Below are 11,910 nucleotides of genomic sequence, written 5' to 3' on the forward strand. Positions count from 1 at the left end.
TTCACATGGGAATTTTGTGCTCATGTGAGACCTGTAACCCCCGCACCTACCAGCTGACGACACTCCCACAACCGTCGACGGCCTGCTGGCCGCCCTGGAGTCCGGCTTCGACGAGCTACTTGAGACGCTGGCGCCCCTCCTGTCCTTGACCGACGACCGGGTCAAAGCCGCTGAGGCTGACATGGACGCCCTCATCAAGGACATCGAGGCCATCGAGCACGGCGACATCGACGTGGATGGCGGCCTGGAGAAGATTGCTGAGTGACATGCTCGACATCGTTAAGGATCTGGGCGTCATCACGCTGCAGCGGTCCGACCTGACAGAGACAACTAGTGAGCAACGATTGGCTTTCGCGCAGCAAAATGGTGGCGCTTCAGTCTGTGACAAAGGCCAATGGCAGTGGCAAAGTCTGAACGAAAGAGGTGATAAGCCGTTGCGTTGTAGCAACTCCAGTTGAAAGACAACGGTCGTGTTAAGTATTGTGTTAACAGCCACAAGTGCCGTGTGGCTGCACTGCCCGTCGTATCATAGACTAAGGAGCATGGATGCCAGAATGCCGCATGCATAGCGAATGGTTTCGCACGTTGTCGACGCGGGCAAGCACAACGCCCGCTCCAGCGCCACTCCTCGTGTTTTGCTCCACAGCGTCCAAGTCCATCATCGATACGATTCTGGACGAGCTGAAGGACCTGGTGGACAGGTACCTACCGATCATCGGACCACTAGCTGGTCTGACGCGCGAGCAAACCAAGGCCATCAAGGAGAACTTTGACAAGTTCGTGGTCGACGTCGAGGGCATGGAGCACGGCACCGTTGAGATCGCGGACGGCGTCATTGACATCTGCATTGACATCCTGCACGTGCTGGAGGCGTTCGATGTGGACGTCACTGTTCCCAGTAGGTGGTAATATGGAAATGGTAGTGCTAATTTGTGCTGTACTCCAGCATAGAGGGCTCGGCATACGGATTCGAATAATAAAAAGTTAGGCCTGATCATTGGATGATATTTTTTTCACCCCGGCACTCGAATGACGCTGCCTACCGGCAATATACGTGCATTTATGACAATGGTGCAGTAACATCACGTTGTTGCTGTGAAATCTTGATATTTCGCTCGGAGATGAAAGTTGGAAGTTAACCTAAGCTGCATTACATAGCTTACTTCGTCCGCTACGATATGCACAACCCGCGCAACAGCGGATCATTGTAAGCTCTTGACTGCGTACGGTCTCTGCTGACCGCACAGTGACACCGGCCCTCAAGCACAGCCCCGTCCTGACCTTATCGGGAGTCTCGCCGTGACCAGGACGTCTGCCGCCAGCCACGGACGGCACCACTACGCTGGACGAAGTGCTTTTCTGGCTTGAGGACGGCCTGAACGCTGTGCTCGATATCGTCGGACCCTTCATCGGGATGGACTACGACAAGATCAAGGCGACCGAAGCCGATCTCCATACGCTCATCAACGACATCCGCAGCTTGGGCGACGGCCACATTGACGTCGACCACGGGCTGGAGGCCATCCTCACGGACATTCTGCAGATCCTGAAGGACTTCGGCGTGCCCACCGTACACAGCAACGGTGAGTGAGACGGTAGGCGGTGAGGGAAGCGACCGCAAAGCCGCAGATGCACTCTTAATTTGGCTTTGAACGAGAGCATGCGCACTGGCTCCCCGTCCAGGGCCCAGTCGCATGAAGCAAAGTGGTGAGCCAACGAACCTACAAAATTTTGCCGCGCAAAAGCGCGGAGGGTAAATGAGCCAGCTTCACAAAAGATGATTTTTTCGTACATTCGCGGTTAGTAAGTTCCTTGCATGACGTAAATTTTGCCGTGGTGTTTACTTGATTGCGTTTAATTTGGCAAGTAGTTAGAACTGCATTATCCAATTCATACTAGCTTGTAACGTCGAAAATAGCGCGTGCATCATTGGTGAAATAGTTCCAAGCAGGTGGAAAGCGCGCAAACTAACAACAATTCCTTCAACCAAGTATAGATAAAGTAAACTTTAACGAGAGCCACTAATGTTAAAACATAAAAGATAGCCGTACGTTATCGCCTGAGTCTCAAAATCCCCCAGTTGATGTTGAAAAACGACCGATGGCCATGCCCCATGTCCCATTGCCATGTACACGAGGGTTGCGGGGGTCCCGATCCTAACGAAGTGACAGTTAAAGAGCTACTACCGAGAGACCTTTTCAGCGACTACAGTAGTGGTTGCGCTTACGGATATTGGCTGAGTGAAAACTGATGTGAAAGCCTGAGTGTGTGTGTGTGGGGGGGGGGGGGGGGGGAGGGAGGCGAAACAGATAAACGCATGCCCATGTTCAACCGATCGATGCCTCCTCCAGATTACGCCGTGGTACAGCTGCCAAACGCGCAAAGCGCCGTTAGGGAGCCCCAGGCAGAGAGACACGACCCCCAGCCCTCCTCCTAAGGGCTCGAGGGGCCCACAGGGCCGATATTCCATAACGATGACGCATTGAACATCAGACTTACTGAAGAGTGATCTATTGGCTAAAGTAGTCTAAAACACTGAAAATCAGACGAAGAGTTACAAGTTAGAATATTTCATCATATCTAAGGCTTGCATCAATATCTTCGAGTGTGGAGGGTTGCCTTTAACGGCTTACCAATAAGTACTGAGCATTCCTCATTTCACCCTTAACATCAAAACATTGCCGAGAATATGGATGACTTCCTCACTGCCTTTATCTGGGGTCATAACTGGCGAGGGCGCGCCATTTCTGCTCCCTGTCGGATATATTAGCGTGCATGGTACTTAACGTTAATTATCAACGGGCAGGGCCATGCATTCAATCCGTGAGCATGTCGGATATATCCTGCACTTTTAATTTTTGTAACTGTAAACAGTGCTGTTTAATGTAGATAGTTCCAAAAGTTTGGGCACAATCATGAAGGTGAACTGAATGATGGCGTCAGTCTGGCCTATGCTTGCTGCATTGATACATATTGTTTTGCCACTTTGCACAAGGTTCGTTGCTTGGGCTTATGTACAGAAGTGCCTCACATCTTGTGAGTGCTTGCCTTCGTTTTTTAACGTTATTAACTACATGTTGAAAGAGTAGAACAAACCTTTTGTGAATTGTGGTATGTATGTTACATATTCTTGACAGCTGCCCCTTTGGAAAACAGTTTGTCAGGCTCATATTCTATCACGTAATTTATGGCCTGTCTCAGTCTATCATATGAGATCATCCTCATCAATCGCGCTGTTGCTTTGTCTTGTTAACGAAGCAATACGTTTTGTTGTTTTGATTATGCGTTTTTTGTTGTGGTAGCTATTCGGTGCAATGCTAGCTTCATGACGTAAGCCTTGCTTGCCTCGTTAAACCAGTCCTTGTAATGTCGTAGACAATTTTCGTGGTCTTAATTTTGTTGTCTCACGTCATTGTATTTTGGCGAAACATACTTTGAAGGGAGTAGCCACCTTCTGGTACTTTTCAATCGTTGTTAGGGCCAGACGTGCACAATAGCAGAAGTGAACGTAAAATTGCCTGCCGATGATCCCACTCGATTTTTTCTTTCTTTTTTTTTGAAGCAGCAAGTAACAGTTTTTACAGGACACCGACATTCAGGGGATGTGACAAAGAGCCATTGCCAACCATTACCACGATACAGTGAATCTAAGAATTAGAATGCGCGAACAAACGTGTGCATGTGAACGAATTCAAGCAAATACGCATCACGCTTCATTCAAACATGCAAGCGAGTTGAAGTAAACAGGCATTTTACATCGCGGATCAATTATACATGTAAGCGATTTCAATTGAACAGGCATCATGTGTAAATGTGTAGGTCAAAACATGTAAGTAATCGATGTTTACATGTGTAAGTGATGCCTGACGCGTGATGCGCGATGCCTGTTCAATCGAAATTGCTTGCATGTATAATTGATGTGCGATGTGTAATGCCTGTTCACTTCAACTCGCTTGCATGTTTGAATGAAGCGTGATGCGTAATGCTTATTCGCTTGAGTTTGTTTACATGTACACGTCCGTTCGCGTTCTTATTCTTAAATAGGCACTGCATCGTGGTAATGGATGATAATCACTTTTTGTGCAATCCCCCGAATGTTGGTGCCCTGTGGTTCGCTGTTTCAAAAAACAACCTGAAAATTCGTGTGGGGTTATCGGCACGCAATCTTAAATTTACTTCCCGTATTGTTTCGCTAAATGCATGTTGCCGAGGGGACTGCCGGTAGTGTAGTGGTTAACACGTCTGCGTTAACCACTGCGCGTCTGGGAAACCAGAGGTACGGGGTTCGATTCCCCGCGGTGCCCGCCCTTCTTGCCAGGGTGAGAGGCAGGCGACGCCATATCGCCTCAGCAGCTGAGTGCGTCGTAAAGCCCCAATCACCCACACATACATTGCGTGTTGCCGAAATATCAACCCAACTATGTTTCCATTCCCCTGGCTTTTCTCCGAGGAATAAGGCTAATACTACTGTTTTATCTATATCATCAATGCTTCTCGCTAATGCACTGAACGCCTTACGTAAGGTTTGCTATGGTTTGTATTTCTCCCTATGGCGTTTATTACATTGCCTCTTTTCGAAGCGCACTTTGGCTTTGGGAGATGCAGAGTATCACTTGGTCTATAATGACGCACTGATTCAAACTTAAACCAATGCGCTTCTCGGAAATTGGCCCTTGCCGCCTGCTGTGCCAATCACAGACAATCCTGTGTTCTGATGTGATTCAGTAACAGGTGATAACGGCCCTCAGAAGATCATGCCATCGTCATAACGATGGCGGTCGCGACAACTGCAGGGAAGAAGACTGTGCTGTTACATAGCGTTGACAACGCAAGTTGGACTCAAAAATAATCAATCGTATGCGTATTATGGTTGATGGTACTGCAGTGGCACTCCCTAACGCCATTATTGAACTAAAAAGTCCTAAGGTTCCACTAAAGCATGTCTTTGCAATGTGCCAAAGGTAGCATTTGCAACTCTCTATAGCGAATCTGCTCCAAATCTACCTTTGCTCTGTTGGCGGCCGTTCACATTGCACAGGTGAACTGCCCTTATTCACAATGCACAGGTAAGTTCGCATGATAGGCATTATTTTACCAGATTGATTTGTTTTAATGCGACTGGATGCATAAAGACAATAAAGATAGTTACCATAGATGATTTCTGTAGTTTTCACAGATAGTTTTTGCAGTTTATATGGATAGGTTCTGTAGTTTCCATGGAAGACTTCTGTAGTTTTCACAAATAGTTTCTGCAGTTTCGATAGACATCTAATGTACCTTCCATAGATTGTTTCTGTAGCTTCCGAAGGTAGTTTATTTTGCTTCCATATCTAGTTTCTGTAAGTCCCATCGATAGTTTCTGTAGTTGGCATCGATTGCTGCCAAAAATATCTTCCAGGAAAAGTATTCCATACTTAAGCAGCGGAACATACTTTTAAGCAACGAAGCCAATTTCACAGCTTCGTGTTCAACAACAAAAGCGAAAGGGGAGCCAGGTAGACGTCATATTGCTCCTAGCCAGCAGTCTCCCTCCATTCGACAATTCACCAAGTTATCCAGCTATCGCCAACACACCTGCCTTAACCCTGCCGCAGCAGAACCTGTGAACATGCACAGCCTGCTGCACACCCTAGAGCACCAATTCGCCGGTGTCGTGACGTCGCTGAACAAGTCTCTGCCGATGCCGGACGCGCTGATGACGACCCTTGAGACCGACGTGCACCAGCTGGTGATGACCATCAAGACAGTAACGCAAAACAGACTGGAAGACAGCAATGCCGTGGAGTCCATGCTTCAGGACATGGTGAAAATCGTCAATGACGTCAAGTACATCGCCTATCTGACGAGACACTGAGGTTGGGTGATGACGTCAGCCATGCGGGCAACAGTCGACGACGCGTGCGCCCGTGTTCGATAAATCCCACGCATGTTTACGAGAACGCCGCCAGACTGCTGGTCGGCGGACCAAATGTGACTAATGGATCTCTCTGTCAAGCGTCTGTTCCAATGGCAAAGAGGTCTTAGGTTGGTCGTGGTTGTCGCTCAGTTGAGTGAAACAATACAACGTATATGGTAATAAATGTGTCTTTAGCTGACGTACCATTGTAATTCACGGAGACGGCCGATTGCGCTGAACTACAGTTTAATGTTTAAAAAGATTTGTTGTAGGAACAGAGTGACGCTTACGAAACGCATCTGCGGCAAACGACATGCAGATACGAATGACAGTTGCATCCCCACTTCGGTGCACTTAAGCATATGGACACCAAGCTCATCTAATCTAGGGACACATCGAAAACACGCAGGTATAGACAGGGCGTTTCATTTGAAACGCTAAGCTTAAAGGTGAAAATAAACATACTAAAATAAGCTAATCACGCGCTTTCTAGCATATGTTGTTGAACAATTTCGGACATTTCCATTGGTGTCCTACTCTACCAGCGTGATCTGTGATTTAGAGGTACAGGCCTCATCTTCCCGCATTCACACAATGACGTATTGAAGAGCATATTTGCTAACTGAGGAGTTGTGTTGTCTAGAACAGTACTTTCCACTTAAAAGTATATAAATGGATTTAAATGAGCTTATTTCATCATATCTGATGTGCGCTTTGATATCCTCAAATGCGTGACATTCCCTTTTTCATTTTTTGTTGACAAAATATATCTGGGGTATTGTTATACTGAGAATAATTGATAATCATAGTTGTAGGGCGAAAAGACATGTAAGATCGTTTTGCAGCATTACCGGCTGTTAAAGTTACTGTTACGATTTAACTAGTAAGGATTAAGTGCAGCTAAAACTGAGCGTCTGCAGGACATAGAAACAACTGATTCAAGTTGAACAACGAAGAGTCGTTTCCAAAAACATTAGGTCGGGTCACCCAGCTGAAACATATCAGATGATATATATATATATATATATATATATATATATATATATATATATGCGTCTTTGTGTGTGTGTGTGTGTGTGTGTGTGTGTGTGTGTGTGTGTGTGTGTGTGTGTGTGTGTGTGTGTGTGTGTGTGTGTGTGTGTGTGTGTGTGTGTGTGTATGTGTGTGTGTGTGTGTGTGTGTGTGTGTGTGTGTGTGTGTGTGTGTGTGTGTGTGTGTGTGTGTGTGTGTGTGTGTGTGTGTGTGTGTGTGTGTGTGTGTGTGTGTGTGTGTGTGTGTGTGTGTGTGTGTGTGTGTGTGTGTGTGTGTGTGTGTGTGTGTGTGTGTGTGTGTGTGTGTGTGTGTGTGTGTGTGTGTGGTGTGTGTGTGTGTGTGTGTGTGTGTGTGTGTGTGTGTGTGTGTGTGTGTGTGTGTGTGTGTGTGTGTGTGTGTGTGTGTGTGGTGTGTGTGTGTGTGTGTGTGTGTGTGTGTGTGTGTGTGTGTGTGTGTGTGTGTGTGTGTGTGTGTGTGTGTGTGTGTGTGTGTGTGTGTGTGTGTGTGTGTGTGTGTGTGTGTGTGTGTGTGTGTGTGTGTGTGTGTGTCACCACCAATAAATATCGCATGTACTGTGATCAAGTGTAACAGTGGGGGGTAAACGAGGCGTTGAACCATGTTTATTAGAGCCATAATGCACGCTTAGTGTTAACCTAGTTCACTACTTGCTAGCTTCATCCCCGCTTCCATAGCCAAAAATACGTGCCGCCGCCCATGGTCAAAGCTTTCCTATACTAGTCTAATCTGCCATTGCAGAGATTAGTATGACATTGGACCAACTACTGAAGCTGTTGGAGGAGGTGTTCGATGCCGCGATGGCCCTGCTGGGGCCGCTGGTTGGCTTCAGCCCGGAGCAGATCGCTAAGGCCGACGCCGACCTCCACGCGCTGGTGACCACCATCGAGCGCCTGGAGCGCCGGGACATCGAGGCGCAGACAGGCGCCGAACGTATCGTCCGCGATCTGATGGAACTTCTCAACGACCTCGGCGTCGACCCGCACTTCCCGGGTGAGTGGCGGGGTTTGCGAGCCGGGCTTGTCGTAATGGCCGAGTCGAGCAGCTTTAGAGTAAAAAATTATGAGTCAACCCGCCCCCCCCCCCTTCCCTAATCTTCCTTAATCATTGTCCCTACGCATTGGCATTTCGCCAATCATGATATAGAGTTGGGTACCGTGTAGAATAGTCCAACGAAATTGGTCGCACATGACATGCTGCAACTGAAGAATACAAAATTCAAACTGCTTAATTATAGACGTTGGCAACGACGTTGTTTGGTGCCTAAATGGTCCTTAAAAACGGAGCATTTTATCCAAAAGTGAAACAATGCGCCCAACGCCACGTGGTTTCGAACCTGACACTGGCGCCATGTGCAGCGGACGACACGCCGACGGCGCTGGACGCCGCGCTGGAGGCGTTGCTCGGCGTGCTGGACGGCGCCCTGGACTTTTACGGGCCGCGTTACAACCTGGACCCGTACACGCTGAAGGTCATTAAGGCTGACCTGGCCGGTCTGATGTCAGACATCCGCACCATCGAGCACGGCCACACCCCGCTCACCGACGGCCTGGTCCGCATCGTCGACGACGTCTTCAATATGCTGAGGGACTTCGGCGTGCCGGTGCTGGACACAGGTGACGGTACCGGACGGCGGACCATCGTGTTCCAAAACGGGGCCTCTCCAGTATTATTGGAGAATAGTTGTCTGAGTATCTGGATCGTAGCCGTTCATTCGCAATGTTTTGCGTACATTATCAATAAGCTGTAATCACGACTAAAAGCCGTCCTCGCCACTGGTTGAATTTCCAGTTCGCAGTTCAAGAGTGGCCTCACACCTAGACGACTGTATTGTATACTTACTTGTATACTGATTGTTAGATACTAACTCAGCTTTATGTTGCAGAATCATCTGTTCACCTTGCTGAGAAGTCAGCCCTGTTGAGAAGACAACTGCAGACACTAATGGGTGTCATCAGTGCCGCCCGGAACCCGCCCAGAGCTCTGGCGGCATCGTCGGTGGCCGACATTAGAAAGCTGGAGTCGGACCTGGTCGCGCTTGGGGAAAACCGTGACGGGGTCACACTTTTTGAGGTGGTTCACGATATGACGCAGGTGGTCAGGCGGTTTGTGCGCGTACTGGCATAAGCAGAGATTTGATTTCAGTGTACGGCTGACAGGAAGGCTTTCAATAAATGACGCACAAAGGGCATAATCAGAGGTAACTTGCTGCGGCACACAGACCGACTTCGAGATATGACCGCGATCATATGGCACCTATTCATGTCACCAACAATTCACGTTACAATCGGTAAGAATGCGATCGAAGCAAATACATTACTCAAACTGAACGCTCCGTTTCAGTGTCGGATCATCACAATAGAATGCGACACAAGGAAGTCGACACCCGACTGGCCCCGTGCGGCGGCTAAGCAGCAGTCTCTTCGCTGGGAGAGCCGCCCCATTCGGACCACACGGCGGGCGCCCTTATGCAGTGTGAGCGAGTCAACAGCCACCGCTGCGTCCTTCTCTTCTGGAGTCTTGTGTCTCAGGGGGCGGTCAGGTGGTGCCAGGGAACTGGAGCTTCCCGCGCCGCGAGCTCTCGATGGGCAGGTGCATCCACACTTCGTTAGGATTGTCCACCATGGCCGGAGGCACCTGCGCAGTCACATGCATACCATAAGGTTCCCGATAAGTCGTTGGTGACAGACCGTCGAACTGTTTCTAGGCGTCGATAGCAGGTACCTGGGTGCTCGTGAAGCATTTGGAGCGCCGCCCATGAAATATGACCAGTCGCAGAAGTATTACCACGCCAAAGAGAGAGAATGTAGTGTTGACGGTCTTTGATCATGCTTTAATTTTATGTGGGAGAACCCATCGGTGTGAGGTTTAGAGAAACGTGCGATGAAAGCATGAAGCTGTTTCCACATTTCTGACAGAGCTGCGGACACTGCAATAAGTTTCTTATCGCAGAGTCAACATTCCAGATGCTCCTTCCTGGAGCGGCCATGACATTTCTAAGTCTACAGCAAAGAGACCGTCTTCAAAAAATAAGCCTTTCCTCCCACAAACCTCAAAAGAACAGAACAGCCGATATCGGGAGAAGCCTACAACATGAGAAGGTGCAAGCAAGGGTTGACAGGAATCATTGGGAATGAATCAAAGTCGCAATAAGGAGCACTGTAAGCATAGAAGAACATATAGCATCAAAGCAGCCCATCCATGAACATGAAACAAAGCTTACGACCATCACACACATCTCAAAATGTGAATGACGACGGATCAGATGGTGCCGCTGAGGGTTACATCCGACTGCCAATGTACAGCGAAATCCAACAGCATCGAATATCAAGCCTTTGGGCTCGCTAACTGAACAGCGCCAAACATTCTTTTCAACACGGACTATTCTTGAAAGGAATTCAGTTAAACTGTTGCATAGTCAGGACATTTTCAGGTGGCTGAGCGAAAGACGGCTGGAAAACGGGCCAAGCCGCACGGTTGGAAAACGGGCCAAGCCGCTCGGTTGGAAAACGGGCCAAGCCGCTCGGTTGGAAAACGGGCCAAGCCGAACGGTTCCTAGATCACATCTCAAGTTACCGGCAATGTACGACATGATCGTGGACATGTTCGCGCACTGCATCAGCGGTGCCTGATTCAGCGCGTGGTCCTCCAGTTGAGAAGCAAGCAAAAGACCAGCTGAGCGATGCCTGACAGTGCCTGAGGTCCAGGCTGCTTAAGAAGATGCCAAACGATATATATATATATATATATATATATATATATATATATATATATGTATACACATATCACGAGAGCCAAAGACGTCACGAAGTCAGATCAGCAATGCGACGAAACTGGTCGGAGTGGAACAAGGCATCTCGCTAGTTATGGGCAGACCCTGCCATTACTTCAGCGCCCATAGGGCCACGTATTCCACTGCGTCATCAACTCCTGTCCAATCAGACGGTTCCTGCCCACCTCGTGGCGCAGCTCCCATGGCAACGTGATAGGCAAACGATGACGTCACGGGACCACGCGGCTTAACGGTCGAATCGCCAGATGCCCACACCTGGCACGCAGGGCTTTGGTCGTCGCCTGTAGGTATCGCTGGCGGGAGGTCAGAGGACGGTGGACGGACGATGCGACCAGTAATTCACAAATTCATGTTTTTTGCCCCTGTGAATGTGTACACCTTTGCCCCTTTACGCGGCAGTACCTCATCCTCGTCCTCGTGGAATCCCGGATCAATGCCTGACATACTAAGCACGGTACTAACTGCAGACAAATGAAAAAGGCATACAGACCACGACCAATGTAAGTTCTCTCGCGCGGAATCGTCGCTACCTGACAATGTAAATCAAAGTTTTAGCAAGGCAGCATAATCACCGGTGCGTAGTGCACCGGACTCGTTCGTGCTTCACATGGGCGTGCTTTTAAAATCCTCTATCGCCTGACGGCTGAAGGATTGACGCGCACGGATATAATGACGTCAGTTCATCCCATGGGCCTTGGTGGAAGCGACATGAGTCGCGGTGGAAACAGGCGTCTGTAAATCGATACAAATAACACACTGATTCTCAGAACTGATAAAACGCCTATGTTTGGATCGAAAGCCATCTTTTCGAAGACAAGCGGTGAGTTCAACGATCTGGAGCGCACATAAGGCGTTAGGCCTGCAAAGCTATCTGCAGAACTGATGAACCAAATGTCATGTGTGAACAAATGAGCACAACGGTCCTTGATTTTAGTTTAATTAAAAAAAGCAAAGTGGAGGTCACTTGAGACATTTATTTTCAAAGTAGAAGAGGGTTCTTTCTATGCAACGGTAGCCGCCCAAGGAAAAAGACAACAGGCCCATCTTTAGATATATATGCCCTTGCCTTCACACCATTTCTAAATACAGATCTGATTCCGACAATAGTCAGATCTTAGATCAGAGCTCTTTTTCCGAAAAAAGGCAATCGGTATTCCCGAAAGAACTCGTGAAA

At 48.4% G+C, this 11,910-nt stretch overlaps 2 protein-coding genes across 3 annotated transcripts; both read left to right on the top strand.

Moving 5' to 3' along the window:
• The first annotated feature begins 263 nt into the window (after positions 1-263).
• LOC119094849 (uncharacterized) lies at positions 264-6,064 on the top strand. Of its 2 annotated transcripts, none has more exons than XM_037217771.1 (4): positions 264-333; positions 647-898; positions 1,323-1,583; positions 5,595-6,064. In XM_037217771.1, the coding sequence occupies exons 1-4, from the start codon at positions 267-269 to the stop codon at positions 5,852-5,854; spliced, it is 840 nt and encodes a 279-aa protein (XP_037073666.1). In that variant the 5' UTR covers positions 264-266; the 3' UTR covers positions 5,855-6,064. The 2 variants fall into 2 exon arrangements, with proteins under 2 accessions (XP_037073666.1, XP_037073667.1); XM_037217772.1 differs by having other exon boundaries at positions 5,598-6,064.
• Positions 6,065-7,692: 1,628 nt separating this feature from the next.
• Positions 7,693-9,127, top strand: LOC119094848 (uncharacterized). Its single transcript, XM_037217769.1, has 3 exons — positions 7,693-7,936; positions 8,302-8,559; positions 8,829-9,127. Exons 1-3 carry the CDS (start codon positions 7,693-7,695, stop codon positions 9,068-9,070), a joined length of 744 nt encoding a protein of 247 aa, XP_037073664.1. The 3' UTR covers positions 9,071-9,127.
• The last annotated feature ends 2,783 nt before the right edge of the window (positions 9,128-11,910 follow it).

Source organism: Pollicipes pollicipes, unplaced genomic scaffold, assembly GCF_011947565.3.
Source record: "Pollicipes pollicipes isolate AB1234 unplaced genomic scaffold, Ppol_2.1 Scaffold_4197;HRSCAF=4941_pilon_pilon_pilon, whole genome shotgun sequence".
Lineage (NCBI taxonomy): Eukaryota > Metazoa > Arthropoda > Thecostraca > Pollicipedomorpha > Pollicipedidae > Pollicipes > Pollicipes pollicipes.